Here is a 22,889-nt window from a genome sequence, read left to right on the forward strand (position 1 = left end):
GAAAGTTTTGCTAGGAGTGAGATTGGGAAGAGCGAGGGGTCTGGCTTGATGGCCCCAGGAATGCACCCAGGGAATTTACACTGGGTTTAGGATTCAGGAGAGCTGATGGTTCAGGGAGCTTCAGCAGCAATTCAGGGCAGATCAACACAAGGTGAGTGATGTAAAAGGGAAAAAATCCACCCACCAGCTCAGTCCAGAGCTGATGTGGCCGTGGAGCCAGGGGGTCACACTGCAAAAGGGCAAATCCATACTTGGAACAAAGATCTTTGGGTGTGGGAATGACCCTGCAGGGCTGGATTCTGCACCCCTGCCAGGGGCTGCTGACCCCCCCCATGTGGGACCTGCCCACCATGGATCAGATTATTTTATGATATTCTTTTACTCTTCCCTTTCTGGGGCTGCAGAAGGGGCTGGCTCCAAGGTCAGGGCCCATGGGGCTCCTCAGGGGTTTCTGTGTCCCCACCCCGGCCCCACTTCCCCTTCTCCAGTTGCAGCCTCTTGCTTTTAGTGTCAGGGCTCCCTGCCTGCTGCAGCCTTTACATCCATGGGCCCTATTTCTGATCTCTGCATCCATTTCCCTCTGGCTCCAAGCCTGTGACCTCTTTAGCTGCTTTTGCTTTCTTTTTTACCAGTTCTCCTCTGTTTTTGCAGAGTTTCTCTGGGCAAGGCCAGTGCTGCAGGTATGGTACACTCCATCCTGGAGCTGCTGGGGGTCCCACTGGACCCATTCTGGGCTCTGAGCACCCCCCAGCTTCCCCCAAGGGACCATGGGTGGTTCATTCACCTAATTCTGGTTTCCCAGGGTGCTCAGAGGGGGTTTGCCCATGTCTGGGATGCAGCTGCTGCTCCTCAGCCCTAGAAATGTTCTGGCTAAAGAGGCAACATGCAAAAAAATTGAAGGAGAACCCTAAAATTGTCACATAAGTTGGTGCCACCTGAGCTCCGGCGATGCCTCCTTGTGGGTACCAAACCCAGGGGTGCCCAAACCAGTCAGAGGCTGGTACCAAAATCTTGGCTCAGGGTCACCATCCCCCGCTCCCCGGGACGTTCTCTGCCCTCTCTCCGTGTGGGAGAGGCTGTGTTTGTGCAGGATTTGCATCCGTGGCCACAGGAAGGGCCGTGGCACCGCTCGTCCCCATCCTGGCCCGGTGCCTGTTTCCTCCCCGTGGGGCCCAGCCAGGGGGACCCGGCCTCGGCACCCGCAGGGACACGGGGGACAGGGCTGGTGGCCCCAAGGCCCTGGGGGACAGGGCTGGTGGCCCCAATTTGCTCCCACATGGCCCCCCATGCACTGCCCTGCCCACTGCCCTGCCCTGCCCCCCTGTGCCCCCCAAGGCACAGCCCCCCCATGCTCACAGCCCACACACCCCTCACCTGCAGGCAGCCCCCGCATGGCACTGCCCCACGCAGCCCCCACCCCATGGCAGTGCCCCCCATGAAAAACAACCACCCCAAAAAATGACCTCTGTGCCTGCATGTCCCCCCCAGTGTGTCCCCTCCCCAGGGCACACAGCAGCTTGTCCCCTCCAACTTGGGGTGCTGGAGGTCCCCACAGCCCGGTGGGGGGGACTCAGCCCCCACACCAGGGCCAGGGGCAGCTCAAGGAGATATTTTGGCCAGGAACATGAGCAGGTTTTCCATCATCCTGTCCTTGTCCCTGCGTGGGACTGACACCTCCTGGTGCCATCGATGTCCCTGCCCTCCCCAGCTTCTCCCCAGGATTTTTTGGCGGCCACTCCAGACTGAACCTGTGATTTTGGAGTTGGCATCGACACCAGGACAGTGTCCCCAGCCCTGCATCACCTTGTCACCTGCATGGCCACCTCATGGCTGGCAGTGGCCAAGCTGCCCCTCCAGATCCTCATGCCCATGTGCCATCCAGCTCCACCAGCACCCCGGGGGTCCCAGGCAGGTCTGTCCCACGTCCCCACTGTCACCAGGAGCTCGTCACCCTCTGCTCTGGCAGCACTCTCTGTCCCCATCTCGGGAGGGGTTTAGACTCCCCATTTCCAGGGCAGGCTGTGCGTCTTCCACCCTCCCTGGGTCTCCTGCTGTGTTCTGGAGGTTTCCTGTCCCCCCCTCACCCCCAGCTGCCCCCACGGGGTGCTGGAATGGCTCAAACTCCTTCCCAGTTACAGCAAAACAGTTTTTGCCTGGGCTGGTGAGCCCTCGAGGGGGGTGGCAGCTTCTTGCTTCTCTGATGTTGCATCGTTCAGAGTTTTGGAGGACACTGTTTTGGTTTTTTTTTTTTTAATGGTTAACAACCACACTGCTTGGGGGAAGCTCTTCCTTCTCAAAACCCCAAATTAGCCAGAAGAGCATCGCTCTTCATGGCTGCTGCCAAAACGCCTGCCAAGCTCCTCTGGATGGGACCTGTGCTCTGGGTCAGCCCTGCCTGGCTTCCCGACCCCGAGGGCAGTTCCCAGCTGCTGAGTGCCAGCTCCACACATTTGCAAGGATTTGTTAGGCAAATCCCGCTGGCCACAGCACAGGCACTTCCAGCTGCCTGGCACGGGGCTGGGGAGACTTTGTGGGTCCAGGCTGTGGAGATTTGCTCAGAAAATCCCCTCCCACAGGTGCACTGTGATGCACCTAAACACCCCAAATTTGGTGTTTCCCCCCCTTATTTTCGGGGCAGTGCAGCTGGGCTCACAGGGCGCGGGCTCTGGCTGAGGGCTGTCAAAAAATAGGAGCTTGAAATAGCAGCAAGAGATCACTTCGGGCTGCTCTGCCTTTACCAAATGGGCTTGTTTTGGGGGAAAAAGCCTTGGCCAGGTTGTGCGAGTGCAGGTGAGAGGTCGGACGTGCCAGGGCCTTCATCAGGGCTGATGGAAAGGTGCGTGCAGCTGAGGAGGAGCCTCCGCGATGAACTTTTGCACTGCTGCGTGTGGAAAGCCCCCACTGCTTCCTGCTCTGAACGGATGAAGTGGTTTTCCCCCGGGGAGTTTTTGTGCCCACACCAGAACTTGGTCCCACGGCTGCCGTGCAGCCCGGCCCTGGCTGTCCCTGTGTCCCGTGTCCCCGTGTCCCGTGTCCCCGTGCTGCAGGGACAGAGCTGCCAAGGGGCCAAGAGCTTCGGGAGGGCTGGGGACAGAGGAGCAGGAGCGGCCGCAGTCAGGACCTGCCCAGGGACAGACAAACCAACCACTCTGGAGTTGCTGGCTTTTTCCAGACTCATTATTTTTCATGGACTCACTCTTTCCCCCCCGGATTCCCTCTATTTTCTCCTTGTTTCCCCTGCTGGCAAGGGGGAGCACCCAAGCACCGCGTCAGCCCCAATTAACCTCTCTCGGCAGCGTCACCGCTTTGACCTTTAGGGTGACGGGTTCCGGGCTAATGACTAATGAATGACACCCCGGAGGGTGGGGATGTTTTGCCGGGGCTCTCGGGGGTGTCGGGTGATGAGCTCACCGCGCTGCCCCGTCCCGGCCGTGACGGCAGCGGCCGGGGAGGGCTCTGGGCAGCAGGGGGACAAGGAACCGGCCGGCAGCGGCCATCCCGTGGCACGGGGAGAAGGAAGTGCCGCCCAGGGCCACTCCTCCTCACCATTTCCTCTCCGGGGCCGGTTTCTATACGGATGAGAGCGGCGACAGAGGAGCTGCCGGCCCGTCCGAGGCCGGAGGTGCGCTCGGCGGGCGGAGGGAAGCGCCGGTGACCGGCCCCAGGGGACGCCGCGGGTAACTTCGCCTCCCCGTCCTGCTCCCCACCCCTCAGGGCTCACCAGGGCACCCCTCGGCTACTTCCAGCTCCATCCCTGCCACCGCCTCCCCCGAGTCCCCACTCGCTCCTCTCCACCAAAAGCCGCCTCGGTTTTGCAGGGATGCTCCTGCTCCCGATGGTTTGGGATGCTTCAGACTCTTCTCCTCCGCTTGCTGTCCTCCCCTTCGGGCTTGGCTTTGGGGCTGGGCCGGCGGGGTTTGGTGGCTGTCGGGGGGTTGCTGGCTGTCACCCCTGTCACCCTGCGCCGTGTTGGGGGCGGTGGGTGCCTGCACCGCCGGGCTCCGGCCCGCGGTCAAACCGCGCTGCTCAGCTCGTTCCCGGACGGGGCCCCCGGGCAGCTGCGGTTCGGGATGCCGGGGCCGTGCTGGCCCCTGCCGCCATTCCGGATCTCTCCTCCCAGCCACGGAGCCCTTTATCTGCAGCTCCCGCTGCAAGGGGCTGCTTCGTTCCACCTTCCCCGTGGGCATGCTCCCTTTTTGGATGGAGGGTTTGGCTTCCAGCTGGGGGTGGGGGGGATATCGATCTTTGGGATTTCCCAGCTGTTCCCTTTTCCCAGCAGGTTTGCTCATCCAGAGAGGCTGAGGTTAGGGTGCAGCCTCCTCAGCCGGGTTACTTTAACCAGGGACACGGTTCTCTGCTGGCCTTTCCTGCCACCAGGGGCTTTTGCCGCCTGTCCGGGGGCTGTCCCCGTCCCGGTCCCCTCTCCCAGGCTGCCTCCGGCTGCCCACACAGGCTCCTCTGTTGTGGAAACGTTGTTTTGGAGCAGCAGGGAGCACGAATGCAAACACTGCAAGGGCTACAGCAGGAGAGCTGGAGGCTTCCCAGGCGTGTTTCCAAGTGCAAGTTTTCCAGCGGTGTCCAGGCTCGGCACAGAACAGAGATCAGCAGTGTTTACACGAGCACTGGGATGCTGCAGACCGAATTCCCGGGTTCTCTTTGCTGTCGTTCTCACCAAATATTAAAATAAGCTGCCGACACTGCATCCTTGCAGGCTGGCACAGCCTCCTGCCCGGCCCTGACTGAGTGTGCAGGGGCTGCTCTTAGAAACTTCCAGTCCTATGTAAATCCCAGCAGGTATTAGGGACTGAGTCATGGCATTAACAAGGTTGTTATAGTCATGACTGGACAGAGTCCTTGCTCAGGATGGGGTTTTGTCTTTCCACCCTGCCTTGCTCGGCTCATCTGGAGGGTTGGGCATCCCACACCAGTGGGATGGATATGCTGCTGGGCTTTTGGGAAAGAGGATCTTGAACATCTCCCAGCTGGTGAGCACTCAGTTCTCACCATTCCCCATGGGTCTTGTAGGGGCTTTGGGCTTTCTGTGTGTACATGGCAGTGGGAGAGCTGGCTCTGGACTATGAGCAGCCAAATCCCTTCATGCTTCAGCTGGAGCAGCTCCTGGCTGTGGCTGGCAGCGTCCATGGGGAGTGTTTGGGGTGTCCTGTTTCCCTGCCAGGAGCAGCCTCCCAGTCCTTGAAGGGAGCCTATGAAAAAGAGAGACAAAATTTGTAGCAGGTCCTGTTATGACAGGACAAGGGGTGGTGGTTTTAAACTAAAAGAGAGTGGCTTTAGATAGATATAAGGAAGTTTCTTAGAATGAGGGTGTGAGGCCCTGGCAGGGGTTGCCCAGAGTGGCCACCCCATCTCTGGAAACATTCCAGGCCAGGATGGATGGGGCCTGGAGGAACCTGGTCTGGTGGAAGGTGTCCCTGCCTGTGGCAGGGGTTTGGAACAAGATGGTCTTTGAAGGTTCCATCCAGCCATAACTATTCCATGATTCTGTGAGCCTCTCTTCTCTAAAACTTTTCCTGTAAATTTCCATAGCCTCTCCCCTGGCATTTAACCAACCTTCTCTTCACCTGCAAGGGCTTGGGGCTGAGAAAACTTCCCCCTGGGTTTGTGGGATGTGTGTCAGTGCTTGCAGGGCTTTCTCATCCCTGGCTGAGCTCTGTGGTGTTCCTGCTCCCTGGGGTCTGTGCTGGTCTGGGCTGCAGGGGCTGCTCCCCAGTGGCTTTGGGGACATTTGTCCCTTTGGGGACCTGCAGCACTATGTGAGCAAGGCAATGCAGGATGGAGAGGAGCAAGGGTGTGACTCCAGGGTGGCGTGGGACAGCCCAGGCTCCCAGTGGCATCCTTTGGGTGGCATCCCAATGATGGTGGCATCCAGCCCTCCTTCCTGGAGGCCTCAGGGCATCCTTGTCAGATCTCGTCTGGCTGGTTTTGCCTTTGCACACCAAACCCTGCACAGGGTCAGGAATTAGGTCAGCAATTAGCACTCGGGGTTAATTGCTGCACAGCAGTGGCAGGTCCAGCGATGAGGACTGGCCTCAGCTGGCTGCCCGCACACGGTCCCGAAATTGACTCGTGCACGGAGTGGGAGTGAAGCTTTGCGTTTCAGAGGAGCCAGGGAGGGCGTGGGGTGAAGCGAGGAGGCAGAGGGAGCATTTCCCAGTGCCTGTGGCTCTGCGCAGCCCCGGGGTGCCCTGGGGCTCGGTGGGTGCCGGGTGACGTTGCGCAGGGGAAGTAAAACCTTGTCCAGAGTGTGACTTTGTGCAGGTTTCTGACTTCCTGCTGAGCTGGAGCGAGTTAATAACAAACTTCCAGACCTCCTTGTTCTCTCCAGAGTCGTGGTGCTTTTGGCAAGACCCGGTGTTGATTTTTTAAGGACGGCTGATGAAAGCGGCTTTTCCTCACGCTGCCCGTGCCGGCTCCCTGCTCTGGGGCTGGCAGTGTCACAGCAGCAACTGTGCCTTGTGTCAGCACTGCTGCAGCCCAGAGGTGTCAGAAAAACGCCCTCCCACCATGGCACAGCTTCTGCCACCACCAGCCTTGTGCCAGGCAGGGTCAGGGCAGCTCGTGGAGGTGGTCATGGGGCTGCATCCGACCCTGCAGAGCTGCGTTCTCCCAGGGGCTTCCCTGCTGGGTCTGTGCCTCTTTGTCACATCCCTCTGGCCTCTCCTTCTCCTTGTTTGCCAGCTGAGGTTGTCAGTTCAGGTGTTATCCCAGGATGACCACGTCCCTGAGCTCTCCTGTGCAGCTCCAGGGTCTCATGTGGCAGCCCCTGTGTCCCTCCCACATGTCCAGGGGTGTGAGTGGGCACACAGGGCAGGGAAGGACTTGGGGGGGGCAGGGTTGGGGTGCTGTGGAGTTGCCCTGCTCCTCTCCCCACAGCCATGTGCTGCTGGCAGGCTCAGACACAGCCACGCTGGTTCTCTGCAGCCCCTCAGAGCCCTTCCCGTCCAGGGGCTGCTCTCATCTCACCTCTCTGCCAGGCACAGGCAGGAAAATCCTCCCCCAGGAGATGCCACCACAGCCAGGATGGCACCTACGGCAAGTTATTCCCACCCACAGCCCCAGAGGTGTCCGTGGGTGGACGAGGGACTGTTCCCACAGGGTGTGTACGTGCCTGTGTGCATGTGCTGGCACAGAGGTGGGGCTTTGTGTCTTCCTTAAATTTAGCAGGTGTAGGGAAAGACGACTGGGCAGCTCTGGTTCAGACCACAGGTCAGTCTGTCCTGCTGTCCTGCCTCCTGCTCACAGCAGAGCCTCTGGCTTTGGCCCCAGCCAGCTCTGACCTTCCCTTCTGCATCTGAGGGCAGGGTTGGGTGTGTGTTATAACATCAATTTACATTAATTTACACTGAATTTCACTTGTAGTTTTGTACATCTGGCCCATCTTCCAGAAAATCAGTTTAGGTCTGAAAGTCTCTGCCGCTTTGCCATTGCTGATTGCTGCAGCTTTCTGCCCGTTAGAAAGGGGGATACCTGTCTAATTCCACTGCTATCAATCAATTCCTGATGTTAGGAAAATTGATTTTACATCGCTCCTTTCCTTTTTAGAGAGAAGATGATGTGAATGGGCTGTAAGAACCAGACAAGATGGAGGAAGAGCTGCCCTGCTCTGAGGTGGATGGAAAAAGCGTCCTCAGGGATCTGGGAGTGGAGATGCCCTGCGTGGAGAGCAATCCCGTAGGAGGCACATCTGGAGCAGAGAAGGACACAGGAGAGGTGCCCTGTGCTGAGACCAGCACAGAAGAAGAGGCTCCTCGTGACCCAGGAATTGTCTTCACTGAGGGCAGCGTGGAAGGAGAGACGCTGGGCACTGTCAGAGATGGGAAAGGGGCGATTCCTGGAACTGGCAGTGACGGGGAAGGGGAAATTCCTGGCACTGGCAGTGACGGGGAAGAGGAGATTCCCGTCACTGACAGCAATGGGGAAGGGGAAATGCCCTGTGACACAAAAGAAGAGGCGTCTTGCTCTGATAGTGACGTGGAGGAAGTGCCAGATGCTGTAATCCCTGCTGCTTCCAAGAAAATAACTTCTATTTCCTCTCCCCTGCGGGCCATCGTCCGCCTGCACCGGCGCTACCAGGGGCTGAAGAAAAGCCGCCTGCATTTAGAGCTCCCTCGGGAAAAGTCTGCGGAGTTTGTCCACACCAGGCTGCTCCAAAGGCAGCTGTCCCTGAACAGAACTTCCCTGTACAGCCCTTCCATGTCCTTCTTTAATCAGTCTGGCTTTGAGAGCTCCCAGTACTTCACCTTCGACACGTCTGTGGAACATTACTCCGTGAAAAAGTGCAGGCGGAAAAAGAGCCGGAGGAAATCCAGGATGGTCCTCTACCCGGATAAAACAAAAAAATACCTCCCAGCAGAGGAGAAAAGCAAAGCAAAGCGCTGCCTCCTCTTGCTCATTGCCATTATCTTCTTCCAGATTCTCAATGCCATAGAGAACCTGGATGATAACCTCCAAAAGTACGACCTCGATGGTTTGGAGAAAACCATGCACCGGGAAGTATTTGGGCAGAGGGTTGCTGTGGAAAGCATTGTGGAATTACTGAAAGACTATCTGGCTACCCACATCCACAACAAGCCTCTGGTGATCTCTCTGAATGGCCCCACAGGGGTTGGGAAGAGCCACGTTGGCTGGGTGCTGGCCAAACATTTTCGCTCTGTCATGGACAATGACTTTGTGCTCCAGTACTTTGTGATGCACCACTGCCCCAGCGGGGTGGCTCCCCTGACCTGTGAAATAGATCTGTCTAAGAAGATTTCTGACATGGTTACCAGAGCTGAAATAGAGGAGAAGACCCCAGTGTTTATTCTGGATGAGGTTGAGCTCATGTCCCCCGTCCTGCTGGACACTCTCAGCCGATTCTTTGAACCCAATCAAACCAACGAGTTCCTCAATGCCATCTACATTTTAATAAGCAACCTGGGAGGTGCTGAAATCACAAAGTTCGTTATCCAGAATGCATCCACTGAGCTCCTGCAGCAGCAACGGGGAGCTGAAGAGCTGCTGAGCATCATCCAGCCAGTCCTGATCAGTGTCCACCCTCTGTGGAAGGCTGCAGACATCATTCCCTTTGTCCTTCTGGAGAAGTCTCATGTCATAAACTGCTTCCTGGAGCAGATGAGGAGGGAAGGGCTCTACCCCGACCAGAAGCACATTGAGAATTTGGCAAATCAGCTCAGTTACTACACTACAGGAGACAAGCAGTACTCCAGGATGGGCTGCAAGCAGGTTGTGGCCAAAGTCAACCTCCTGTAGGGATTTACTGCAGAGACCAAGCCCTGCTCTCGGGATTTGCAGAGTTCTGTGCTCATGAGGAGTGTGTTACAGCAGGCTGTGCTCGAGGTGTCCTTTCTCAGCCCTGCACTGGCTCTGCCCTGGCCCAGGCAGAGGGCTGGCAGCCTGGGCAACGTGTTCTCTGTTCTCCTCCAGAGATTTCGCTTTTCCCTGATGTTCTGTGGAAAAGGAAGGGTGAGGAAGCCAGAGCCACCTCCCAATAACTGCAAGATGCTTTGTTCCTCACATTCTCATTTGGGATTCTGGTCATTGAGGAGTTGTGAGGTGGCATCAAAAGCTGCAGGATATCAATAGGATGAAGCAGTCCCTGGGTCCCTGCCCCTGCAGAATCTGTCACCTCGTTCTCACTCTCTCCAGGCTCACAGCTCTTTGCTGTTCTTGGTCCTGGCTGGTGTGTGCAGAGCAGAGGCAGGGCTGGACACCTGGCACTGGGATAATTTGTGCCTCCTGCCCTCACAAACATGCAGGCACTCAGAGCCCTGCCTTCCCCAGCTCCTACGTGACCACATCCTCTGGAGAACATTTTCTGGACCTGTTCCTGAGCTGCTGCTCTTCTGAGCTCATCCCTGAGCTCACCTTTGGCACCTGCAGTGAGATTTCTGCCCTGCAGGTGTGTTTGCGCTCACCTCAGAGACTGCTCAGCTGTGCCAGATGGTGCAGAAGTAACCTCTGGATTGTTTCAGGTCTGGTGGTGACACCTCATCCTCAGATCTCTTCTGCTTTTTGCCTCTGGGGACACGTCACCGTGGTCAGCCATTATCTAGAAAGCCCAAAGCAGCAACTGATGGATATTAAGCAATACTCACTGGAAAAGACAGTTTGGGCTGATGGAGTGGGAATCCTGGGCTTGTTCCCAGTCCTGAGAGGCCAAGAAGAGGCTCTTTGCCGTTGAGTCCCAGGTGAGATGTGGCCTGGGAACAGCTCGGGAAGAGCACACAGCCATGTTTTGAGCAAAACTGAGCAGGTATTTATGACATTGTTTTCTCAGGTTGTGGTTTTGTACAAGGTTTCTGCAGCTTGCTGTGAATTCCCAGACAAGAAACCCCATGGATGTTTGCACTGGGGGTTTGATTCACCTCTTTCTAATTGTTGGTCTCCAAAGACTCTGTCACAAACTCCTGCTTCCAGAGCTGTTGTGAGGAATAAACCCCAACTATCCCCAATAAAATAATTCAAAGTGCATCTCTTTCATTTGACTGAAATGTGGATTTCCTCCCAAATTTCCCTTCTGGAGCCATGTGGCTGCACTGCCATGCCTGTGCTTCCCAGTGGCTCAGGTTGGGAGCTGGGCTGCAGCTTTGTGGTGAGTTTTTTGCAGAGCACCTCGATGCAGTGTGGGTGCAGCAGCTCCAGGTGTGCCCCTGGTTGGCCCAATCCCAACCCCCACAGCTCAGCAGTGCCAGAAGCTGGGTGCTGCCCAGCTCCTCCATCTAAGCCACTTCCTAAATTCAAGCGTCCTCAAAAACTGACGTATGTGAGCTGGTTTCCACAGCTTAGGGAGACTTCACTGCTAAGACAGTTGAGGTGATTTTATCCTGGGTAGGAAACAGCTCAGGAACCAGCATTCCCCTCCTCTTTCAGCTGGGAGAGGGGCAGATGTTCTGATTGTTTTAACAAGGTCTTTTGTTTATAAACACCCACCCGCAGGGTGTTTGGTTGTGCCAGAGGTCCCTGGGTGCCCCCACACCAACCATCACCCTGTGCAAAACGGAAGGGTGACTTCGAGTGCAGCTGAGCATCTGCAGAGTTTGTTTCCACCCCTCTGAGACTCACCTGCCCTAAAGCAGGGTCACACCTTGAAGGCCTGCCAAGGTCTTTGCCTCCCACCAAGCTCCTCTCAGTGCTCGGAAGTGGGGCTCAGCTTCCTGCTGCGTGAAGACCACCTCATCCCTCAGCCTCTGGAGCCTCTGGAGGCCCTCGTCATACAGCACAGGAACCTCCAGGTTATGGAGAGGACTTTTCCTGCCAGAAGATAGGATGCAGGACTAAAATCCCGGCTCAAATGGCTCTTCAGGTTGTCCCCAAAGGCTTCCTCAGTTGGCAAAAGCTCTTCCTGAGTCAGGGACGCCTCTCTGTTGTGCTTGGAGCAGTGATTTGTGGCAGGCTGCTCCCACCCTGCTGCAGACACTGACCCCGCTGGTTCGGCAGCTCCAGCAGCACTGGGAGGCTGTTCCCTGTCACTGCTGGCTGGGGCTCGTGGGGACACCTGCAGGTACTCTGCACCCTGCAACTGCATCCCAAAGCCAGAGCGGGGTTTGGACCAAATTCCCTTTTTGCATTTGCGCTGGGGAAAGTGCAGGGTGGTTCCAGACAGCTCTGCAGTGAGGGTGCTGTTACTGCCCACAAGAGCAGGGCAGTGAACGAGGAGGGAAAAGGGAATATGGAATAGTTCATGTCTTGAGAGCACAGACTGTGACCCCGCAGGCCAGTTTGTGCTGCAGCATTCCCAGGGCCGGGTTCAGGACAGCAGGTCCCGCGGGCAGGAGCTCAGATTGCTCCTGTGTGTGAGTTGGGAGGGGTTTGTTTTGTTTTACAGTGATTATAAACTCCTGTGGGCTTGGAGCGCTCCGGGCAGGAGCGCTGTGGCCGGGGTTCCCAGGGCACTCCTGCACCGGGGCTGTGGGAGCACGACTGGGATGTGCCCTGTGTTTCTCCATGGACATGGCCCAGCTCCAGCCAGGGCCAGGAGGCTGCACCTACACGTTCTGCAGGAGCTCTGGATAACTTCAGCTGCCTCAGGGAGAAGAGCTTTGGATTTAAATATTCCTAAAAAGGACCTGATCCCAGCTGCCTCTCTTAATCGAAGCAGCCTGTCTGAAGCTGCCTCCAGAGGTGGGTGCTGGCTGGTGGGGCCAGCCTGGCTGCCAGGCTGAGTCCTCCAAGGACTTCCCTGCACCATGGGAAGGTGTGATGACACTGGAGCAGAGCTCTCTACCACACAGCACAGCATCAGCCCAGCCACGCTGAGCTTGCGCGGTCCCTGAGCTCCTTGAGTGCTGCTGGGGCTGCTGCCACTGCTCTGTGCCCACCCAGCAGGACCCTGTCCTCTCTCCTGGTGCCTCTGGCTGACCCAAAGCCCACGGAGGATCCGTGCTGTTGGCCCAGGGCACCTGAACAGTGTTTGCAGAGAGAGGCAAATGAAGGTGCTGCTTGCAGGGGATGCAGGGGAGTCCCATCTCCACATACTCTGGTGACCTGTCCTTCTGCTGAGGACAAGGGAAAGCTGCTGCCAATCCCTGCTTTCTTTTGCTTTCTTCCCAACTCCTGTGGCCATCACTAAACAGGCGAGGTCCCACCAGGAAAGCAGATTTTGACCCCAGTGATGGCAGGGGAAGATCAGGGCTGCAGCAGAGGAGAAAAGAGCAAGGACAGCCCAGGTATATTAGGGCTGCAATTCCTCCGAGGGTGCAGAGGGAATGTCTGCAGTGGCTTTTGAGACCATGCAGTGATGGGTGAGCCTTGGAAAGATGGAGGGAGGACGAGAACCCCCTGTCCTTGGGAAGGAGGAGGAGGGACAGGCAAATACAGGAGTGAACCTGTGAGCATCCTGAAGAGCTGGGAGAAATGACATCCAACCTTTTTCAAAAAAAGTTGTGACCATAGTATCTAATTTCTTCCTCTTACAGGATATTCAGAGGATAGCTGTCAGTAGTTACTGGGGTGAACTGGAAAGAGCTGGGGAAATGAAATATTCCATAAATGGTGGGAGAACAGAGTCAGACAGAGACAGACACAGTTTGTCTGCCCATGGAATTTGGAGGGGAAGGGGAGCTGAGAGGCACCCAAGCACTGCAGGAGCCTGGGATGGGAAGTACAAATTGGAGGAAAGGTCTGAAAGAAGGTGCTGCAGAGGAGGGTGGGAGTGAGCAAATGCACGTTCCAGAATGGGGAGGGTGAAGGGCTGAAAGGAAAACAAGCCTGGGGGCAGCGCAGCACTCACACTCCACGGGAGGGAGAGCAGCCCGGGGCTCGAGAATGGCAGACATCCCGCTGAAATGTGTAAGTAGGTGTGTTGCATATGCAAGGAATGAAGTAATGCAGGGCCACTGCTGGAGCAGTGTGGCCATATTTGGGCACCTCTCGAGGAGGGAGGAAGGGAGGGAGACCTCAGTGCTTTGCCTCCCCGGCATCCTGCCGGGAACGGGGAGCGCAGGACGGGAGCGATGGAGCCCGGGGAGAAGTTTCAGGTGAAGCGTGATAAGAGGTTTCAAATATGCAAAACACGGGCAGAAGGGAGACAGCGGTGCTTGGTTCTCCCAGCCTTCCTCGGGCAGGGTGAGGTTGATGTAAAACTTTGGGAAAATTGCTGGAGCTGTGGAGGTGCAGCACCAAAGTGGATTGAGCAGAGAGGCTGCAGAGTTGTGGTTTAGGCAGAGTCACAGGACTCTGCTCAGGGGGCTCAGCAGGTCCCACTTTGCCTGTTCTCTGCCACCCCTCGTGCCTGTCAAGGGTCCGGCTGGAACTTCCCCGTGCCCAGCACAGAGCTGCTCTCGCTGGCAGTGCTCAGCCGCCAGAGATTGCAGCAATTCAACATCATTCCTCTGTAAAGGATTTGCCTCGGTTCCTAAAGTCCACCTGGATTGAGGTGCGAAGTTTCAGGCAGCTGCATCTGAAAACTGCCGGCCTGGGGCAATGTGATGAGATCAGCGAGTCACTGCCCAGATGGATTGAATTCCAGGTGGGATGGGTTAGAGGAATGTGGGAAGCAGCCAGCACTGAAACTGGAATGTGCAGCAGAGTTAATGATGTAATAAACTAATCTGGAAACGCCTTTAGCTCCACTTGACACTTTCCCCTTATCAATTCAGTTTATCGATATGTATTAGGTATTATTTTAGGGTCTGTATCTCGAGCTGCCTCAGGGGACCCGTAGTCATCCCCCAGGAAGTGCCTGCAGAAGGAGCAGCCCTCCCCAGCACGGCTGGGTATTGTCCAGTTACGGATGTGGAGCTGGTGGTCTCTCCCTGTCTCCTGGGCAGTTTGGGATGTGCCATCAGCTCCTGCTCCTCCTCCAGCTGTGGAGGTCACAGCACAGAGCCACTCACAGCTCCACGCAGGATACAAACAGTCCAGGATCTTCCGTGGATGCTAATTTGAGTTTTGTGCTTCCTGTGATGTCTTATCAGTTGATCCCTCAGGCTGGGATTCAGCTGCCCTAATTTTGGTAACTTGAGGAAGCCTGAGTAAGTCTGCCTGGGATTTCCCCATACCTGCCTCCTGTAAAAAGCCTGTCCGGGAACCCAGGTCTGGGAAAAGACCACCTGGAGAACCTTCCCTGAGATGAGTGGACATTTTTGTGGCCAGCAAGTGAGATGTGAAAGAATGTGAAGCATTAATTGCAGCCAAACCCTCTGTTTATCACCTGTACCTTTGTCCCCCTCCTGCTCCTACCCAAATGTGCCTCACTGTCCAAATGCTCTCACTCAAACCAGACCCATGTAGTATCTTGCCTGTCCTCCTGAGAAAAAAAAAAGAAGTTAAAAAAACTTCAAAATCCTGCAAAAAGATATTCCCAGAATTAATGGTTTCCTTTTAAACTCTCTGAGCCACCCAACACAATTTGTGTGCAGCAGTAGTTGCAGGTGTGACTGTCTGAAATCAGGGAATCCTGTGCTGCATTCCCACCCAGCCATCCCCAGCTTCCAGGCTGCCCTGGGAAAGCTGTGACTGAAGGAGTGTGTGCCCTCTCAGCGGGCACAACCTGAAAGCAATCCCGTGCTTTTCCTGAGATATCAAGCAAACTGCCCAGCTCTTCCTGAGATGACTTCATACACCCCGCTGTGGGATCAAGGTCCCTGAGTCACGGGCTTGCTTTGCCTTCACTGAGGTCCTGCATCTCCCTGGGTGCCGTGGGGGCCTTGGAAAGTCAGGTCTGAGCTTTTCCTTCGAGGATAAGCTGGTCCTTGGCGTCAAGGTTGTTGCTTCTGTCTCCGAGAGAAGCAGGGCTCGTGTGCCTTGGGTTTGCTCCAGCCATTCCGGGTGATGGAATGAGGATTTCTGCCCCTCCCTGCAGATCCCTGCAGCACAAACAGGCCTGGATTCCTGGGTGGCTCGAGGTCACAACACGATGCTGAGTGTTGCAGAACTCTTCAGCCTGACATGACCTGGTGTCCTCAGCTCCATCTGTGCTGTGGCCTCCGTCACCTCCAGCTGCAAAAGCCACTCCTTGGTGCTTCCTTCTGCCAAACATCCGGCACTCCCAGCTCCCAGTGTTGCTCCTGCTGCATCCACAGCTCAGGTTTTGCCTTTGGTGGTCAGGGAAGTGAACCAAAGTCTCTGGGTTAGAAAGGGTGGATGAAATTCAATTCTTTGGATCCAGCTCAACAGCTATTTTTATTTCTCCTTGCACCTGGTGGGCAGAAGATCTGCTGCTTGCAGTGCTGATTCATCTCCTCACCTGAGGAGGATCCAGTGACCTGCTTGGACAAGCTCACCTGGGAGTTACAAATGCATCGCTGTGTTACACTGGCATGACAATGATGGGTAACAGGGATTGGAAATAGGAACTGGATTTGTCCTTACAGGTCCCCTCCTCTTCCTGGGGCTCCTTCGGGGGCTGGGTTTGCACTTGCCCCCTCCAGCTGGGAGTTGGGCAATGCTGGGGAGAGGGATTAGGGGGGTGAGATGTGGAACTTCACTGAAAACCTCTACGTGATGAACAGCAGGTGATGCCTCTGGTGCCAGAGCTGGAGTCAACGCCTGGGTGCCTGTGCTTCAGAAGCTGCCTGTTAACTGCACCAGGGTGACACAGCTCAAGTGATGGGACAGCTGGAAAAAGCTGATTTGATCTGTTGCTCTCCATGGATATGATCCTGATTGAAATAAAGGCGAGAGTTGAATGTAACACCAAATCTTTGGGTTTTGTGTTTAACATCCACCCAGCACCCAGGTGTCCATTTGGGTCAGTGTCTGTGGCACTCTCCTGGCCTGAAACCCCATGGTCTGGGAGGGTGTTACCAATCCCCAGCCTGACTCACTCAGGTGTTGGGACCAGGGTGGTTCTGAGGGCCCAGACACCGCAGGGCAAAGCAGCAGCAATCCACACGAGTTCTTTCTTAATTGTGTGCTTCTTTTAAACCACTAATGTGCCTTGGGTGTTGCCCGACAGCATTTCACCAGTCCAGACAGAGGTGGGCGGTGACTGGGCCGTGGTCACTGAGTGTTCGCCATCAGAATTAAGGGATGAGCCATTCCACCCCACTCCAGCCAGCTTCCCTGAGAGATGGTGACCCACGAGGCTGCTTGAGCCAATTCTGTACATCTTAGGAGCTGCTTCACCATGGAGGGGGGGATTTTGGAAGCAGCAGTTTGTCTCCCAGCCCTCTGGACTTTGCCTTGCAGAGGAGAGGGGGGAAAAGATTACCAAAGACCACTGAAGTGCTGTCTTAAAGCCCTGGCGCTGTTTAAGGACTCACCTGGGCAGCACAAGGGAGAGCCCTGAGGAAGGGTTTTTTCAGCAGGAAGTGCCTTGAGGGGAGTGAGGGGCTCCAGGTTTGAATGGGGGTTAGGGGTGATTGCACAAGCTACGGCAGCATTGCCAGGTGGAATGAATGTCCCATCACCTTGGATGTGCTGGGTGGCAGAGTCCTGCAGGGGGGACCCCACACACTGCAGTCATTGTGTTATTTTATTTTTGCCTGAGTTTCCAGAGGAATAAGCCTGAAGAGTGAGAGTTCTCCCGTTGTGACAGCAGGTGCCACACTGGTGATTTACAGTGCTGGGAGCACAGGGGGTTTGATGCCTTGTGGCTCGAAGCCAACATCACTTTGGTCTTCCAAGAAGCAGAAAGCAAGAAACGTTAGGGAGCCCAAAGGGCAAGAGGAGATGTCAAAGAGTAGTTTTTAAATTGTCAAAAGATAGTTTTAAATTTTTAATTTTTGCCCTTTGCTGCTTTGTGGTGGCTAAAGGCTGCCTAAAAATGCTTAGGAGTGATCAAGTTCTATTTATCTGATCTGGTGGAAAGTGTCCCTGCCCACAGCAGCAGGGTTGAAACCAGATGAACTTTAAGGTCCCTTCCAAGCCAAAGCATTCTAGAACATTATGATTCTATTGTTTGATTTTACATTAGCTGTGCAGAGATGACTGCCCAAGGTCTTTTACAGAGATCCATCTTTCACTCCCACCTGCTCGGGGCATGAGGTGGCCCACAATGACCAAGACACGTGAAGTTTGCAGCTAAATCTTCAAAATTCATGACAAAGACCTGAGAGAGCTGGAGCCCTTTCCAGCAGGTCTGTGGGCACTCAGCCCTTTCAGGCTCTGTTTAGTCATTATAAGGCACAAAGAATTCGAACATGATGCTGGTTTTTTCCTTTTCTGGGCATATCTGAGATGGAGCTTGCCAGAGCAAGTGCTGAGGTTGCTCATTTTTCTGGGGCAGAGTGCTGAGGTTGCGCAGGATCATAACAGAGACTGTGATCTCCCATCTCCATCCCTCCAGCTCAGGGCCAGAGTCGCTGGTGGATGGGATGGGAAGGCAGGGGACAGCACGGCCATCCTCAAATTCTGTTCTTTATAGCAAATATGTGAATTTCAATGAAGGATACACTCTCAAAAGCACTGAAATGTCTCGAGGCAAAGCCTTGTGGTAGACAGTGGTAATAAAGGAGAACAGAACCGGGGAGGAGAAAACTTGGAGCGTGCTGTTAGCAGCGAGTGCCCGTGGGCAGATACTGGGCAGATATGGGGTGCTGGGGTAGGGACATTCCAGAGTGATTTCTGAGGCAGATGAGCTCCTCCCATCATCACTTCACTCATCAAAGTAAGTATTTATAGCACAGGTAGGAGCAGGGGGAGAAATCAAAGAGGAGCTTCCCAGAAAGACGAATAAATCACTCCAAGAGTTCAGCTCTGGGGCTCTGCATTTTTTGCTTTAATGAGAGTGAATAAAAACTCTGGTGTTATTACTAATATTTCTTAATATTATTTCAGCGGTCTGCTTTTTGAACTAAAATCATCTTTGAGGTATTTCCATAGAGTTCTCCCAGCTTTCAGAGCTACGCCTGCAGACTGCTAAGGACATGCTGTCTTACACCAGAGAAAACATTTTGTCCAGCACAGATCTGCTGAAAAACAATTCAGAAAATCTGTCCAGGCCGATGTTTGCTGCCCAAGCTCTCAGGAGACCTTCAGGCCTCTCAACAAAGCGAAGCAGGAAAGCCAGGAAGGTGCTGTACCCAGCCCACGTGAGAAAATATTTGCCACGTCAAGAGAAAGACCCAGTCAAGCGGTGGCTGCTCTTCTGTGCTGGCATCATCCTCATCCAGGTGTTAATTGAGGCTCCTGAGCAGGAGAGCCTGGCTGGGGGGCAGAGCGCCGTGAGAAGCTGCTCTGTGCGGCAGCATCCTCAGGAGCTGCCGGGCTCGCACGGAACCGCTCCAGAGAACACGCAGCAATCATTTCCTCCGCAGCTGCGGGGCACCGGGCTCTGGGGCACAGCACGGCTGATGTGCCGCAGCAAGCCCAGAGCCATCCCCACGCCTTCTGCAGGCGCTGCCGGGCCGGCTCCTCCCGTGCCGAGCACTGAGCTGGCTCTGAGGAGCTGCCCTGCTCCTGCTCCTGCCCCTGCGCATCGGCTGCCGGAGCACCAGCGGCTGCAGGGGTGGCCTGGGGACTCCTGCACCCCTCCAAGGGGACACCGGGACTCTGGATGGTGACACGGGGCCAGCAGTGGCCAGAAGAAGCGTTGATGAAAGCCCAGCAGCAAGAGCTGGGCAGTTTTTCCTGCTGATTTGTTCGTGACTGTGATGAGAGGCTGTGGTTTCCACGAGCTGTAACAAAAGGCTTGCAGGAATTAGAATCGCCCTCCTGGGCCGGGTTTGTGCTGTGCTGACCTGCTTGTCACTGTTGCGTGACTTGTTTCAGTGCCTGTATTCGCGTGTCGTGTCAGTTCTCAGAAGTTAAACCAAAGTAGCTCAGCTCTCACAGTAACAAGAGGGCAAAGCTCCCCTCGGTAACACTGTAAGAATAAACTGCTGAGACCCGACTTGCACAGCGTGTTTTGCAATTCAGATTTTAAAACGAAGATTTGCTGGCCATCCTGGGGAAATGAAACTGTCCAGGCAGCAAGGATAGTGGGGTGGGAGCCACGGCATGACCCGGGCATTGACATGCTGGTGGTGAGCACTGGGAGAGGTCCATCAACCTGGGGCAGATGCCATGGCTCTAGCTGGGGACATGGGGCACCAGATGAGCCCAGCACTGGGATAACTTCTGGGAGAATGTTGGGAGGTTCCTAAAACTATGGGATACGTTGGGGAAAAGGGTTGATCAAGGGGTGGTTGAACTAGAAATCACCAGGGGTCCTTTCTCACACAGTTCCACCATTTCTGTGTTGGCCAGGGGGTTACTGGGTGGTTCTGTGCATGAAACACGAGATTTCTCCCAGCTGCAGAGCAGTGCAGGTGCAGGTTTTTTGGTGAGAGTGATGATGTGTGGGGGCTGCACAGCAAGGGGCAGCTCGGGGTGGGGCAGCTGCCTCCAGACACGAGCAGGCTGTGGGAGCCAGGAGTGAAGAAATCTGGCTCAGGAGCTGCTTCTGCTCCTCAGAGCTTATTGTAAAGAGGCACTCAGGGCTCCTTGCAGGAAATTCAGACTGCAGGATTTCCAGCGGATGGTATTTTATCTTACTGAGTTTCCGGGGCTGTTTTATCAGACAGCCCCTGAGGCTGGGATTCAGCTGCCCTAATTTAGGCATCCTGAGGAAAGTCTGAGTAAGGCTTCCTGGGATTTTCCCAGCCCAGTCTCCTGGGAAGAGGCTGCCTGGGAAAAGGCACCTGAAACCCCTTCTTCAAGCCATGCCCATGCTCCAGACTCACGTCCCTCACACATCAGGGCTTTTCCCATGAAGTTCATCCCCAAAATACCATGTTATGTCTGTGCCCTCCAGGTCTCCAGTCCAACCATTCACTCTGCAGAGCAACTTCAAACTTCTGCCAGGTTGCTCAGAGCCGTGTTCAGCCCAACTTTTAAAATCTCCAAGTGTGGAGACTTCACCGTCTCCTTGGCCAATCTCTTACACTTGCCTGGGGCTTAATTCCAATTAATTCTGTGCCACATGATGACAGAGCTGGTGAGCCTCACACAGCTGTTCACTGGGCAGAGTGTCCCGGAAAGCAGGTGTTTTCTTGGGAACAGCAGTTATTTCCTCAGGTCTGGATAAAACCAGAACTCAGCTGTTTCATAATGACCCACAGCAGCCAGGTGTGACCCAGGGATGGGAGGAAGCTGGGTGACACATGTGGTGATTGCAGAGGAGGGGTGGAAAAGCCAAGTGCAGCACTGCAGGCCAAGGCAGAGGGGAGCAGGGAGCTGCTGCAGCCCACGGTGAACACAGAGACCTGTTTGCCTCAAGAAAAAAGGAGATGAAACTGAACCTCTACGGGATTTTAGCTGCTTGATTTCTACTGGAAAAAAAAATAACAACCCATGTACAGCCAAGGAACTGGCTGGATTAAGAAGCAGCTGGGACACAACTTCTGTGGGTGAAGATCCAGGATGAGCCCTTCAGAGGGGTAAGTAGGGGAGGACACACAAACACAAGGAATAACTGATCGTGAAGTTTTGTAAAATTCAGGAATTATAAATTCTGTTGGAAATAGAAAGAACTTTTAACCATGGTGTTGGTGTTGACATCTCTCAGAGTCAAAGGAAAGCAAGGTCTTCCCCCAAGCCCAGCACATCCGGAGGCATCACGAGAGGGCAGCAGAGACAGGAGCTGAGCAGGACACACAAGGAGTGGCCTGCAGTGCTCCAGACACCAAGTCTGAAATCGCCATGGCGCAGGTACAGGGCATTGCTGAGGATGCTGCCAGTAGGAAACCAGAATCTGTCAAAATAAACGAGCGTGCTGGGGCATAACCCAGCAGAGCAGACACAGATGCCTTGAACAGAACATCCCCCATCCCTGAGTCCTGTAAGTGGGAGGTTTTATTGTTCCTACAGCGTGAGATGGCGAGCTGAGGTAAAGGCAGGGGCTGTTCTGGCAGATTGTCATTATTCATGACCACATTTCTGAGCCAGCAGTGTCCCCAGGAGTGGATTAATTTGGTACTAAAGGTGTGTCCTGGTGTGTCCTAGTGTGTCCTATAGGACCAGGCATACCGGGAGATCCTAATATCTACTTAGACTGGATTCCAGGAAAAATTTCTTCTTCTCTGAAAGGATGGTCAGGGATTTGAACAGGCTGCCCAGAGAAATGGTGATGTCACCATCCCTGGAATGGTTATAAAAACGTGTAGGTGTGGCACTTGGGGACATAGTTTAGTGGTGAACACAGTGATGCTGGGTTAATGGTTGATCTTGAAGGGCTTTTCCACCCTTAATGATTGTATGATTCTATGCAGCACTCCAAAGATGCTCCTAAAGGGGTACCTTGCTCCATATTTCCCTAATCCTACAGCATGAACACTTGACTGCCTCCATGCCCATCCAGACTGGACCTGCAGCTGCTCAGTACTTTTTCCCAGGGAGATGTAAGAAGATCTTTCACACCCTCACAAGCAGAGAGAGCTCTGTGGCAGCTTTTTGACTCTCCACCAAATATAGGAGCCGGCCCCGCTTCCCCTCCTGCGACACAAGGGCACCAGAGCTGCACCCTGCAGAGGCGTGCCATGGGAATTATAAACACAGCTGCTTTCTTCAGGCATGTTATTCACTCCCTGGCTCACTCTCCGTTGGACTGATGATGTCTCAGGAGCGTAATGGGGAACATATTAAAGTGCTTTTTCATTGCTTTGCCTCACCTAGATATTGTGTGCTGCTCTACTCCATTGCACAACTGGCTGTCTGAGAAAGGGGAGGCTGAAAATGCTGCTGTAAATAAGACTTAGAAAGGAGACAAAAGTCAGGGAAAATGCTAAGAATGCAATAAATCAATGAGCAATCTAGTGAAGATATTGCAGGGTCTGTACCTCTCTTTGCCTCATAGCAACAGAGAGCCACTTAGCAGAGCTAAAAGCCGTGATACCGAAAACTGGTTTGTGTACACTTAAATAGCAAAAAAGGAGTTAAAATTATTTGTGAGAGACAAAAAGTTTGGTTGTTATGACCACAGGATTACCTAAACACCCAGTATTTCTGCTTTCTGGAGCAAAGCAATGTCCTTCACCGTTATCTGTTCTTAAACTGTACCTTCAAAAAGTGAGGCATATGGGGGGCATGGCTCAGCCCAGAGGCACCTGGGACACAGCAGGGTCCTCAGAAACACGGGGACACAGAGAGCACGAGGCACATGGGGACACGGAGGGATGTGAGGTACATGGGAACACAGGGACATGTTTCAGCTCCAAGGCATATGGGGGCACGGCTCCTCAAGCATCCCTGAGGCACACGGGGAGATGGAATCATCAGAGTTGGAAAAGACCTTCAAGCTCATCCCATCCAAATGCCCAGCCAGCACTACCACCATAACCCCATAACCACTAAAGCACATCACCCGGCTCACATGGAGGGACCATGAGGCACGGGGGAACACGGTTCAGCCCTGAGGCACAGGAGATGCAGAGTGACTGTGAGGCACGGGGGAACATGGAGCGACACAGGGGGACATGGAGGCACACAGGGGGACAGGGAAGAGCTGGGAG

The 22,889-nt window shown here is 54.7% G+C and overlaps 1 protein-coding gene across 1 annotated transcript; it reads left to right on the forward strand.

The window, feature by feature from the left end:
- The first annotated feature begins 3,404 nt into the window (after positions 1-3,404).
- TOR4A (torsin family 4 member A) lies at positions 3,405-10,488 on the forward strand. Its single transcript, XM_042052589.1, has 2 exons — positions 3,405-3,677; positions 7,561-10,488. Exon 2 carries the CDS (start codon positions 7,600-7,602, stop codon positions 9,265-9,267), a length of 1,668 nt encoding a protein of 555 aa, XP_041908523.1. The 5' UTR covers positions 3,405-3,677; positions 7,561-7,599; the 3' UTR covers positions 9,268-10,488.
- The last annotated feature ends 12,401 nt before the right edge of the window (positions 10,489-22,889 follow it).

This window comes from Corvus kubaryi, unplaced genomic scaffold (genome assembly GCF_017639235.1).
Source record: "Corvus kubaryi isolate FWS band 111438036 unplaced genomic scaffold, C.kubaryi_AGA036_p1.0 78, whole genome shotgun sequence".
Lineage (NCBI taxonomy): Eukaryota > Metazoa > Chordata > Aves > Passeriformes > Corvidae > Corvus > Corvus kubaryi.

Bases quoted from the DNA above. Each gene is read 5' to 3' on its own strand.
- TOR4A (XM_042052589.1), top strand. From the start codon at position 7,600: ATGGAGGAAGAGCTGCCCTGCTCTGAGGTGGATGGAAAAAGCGTCCTC.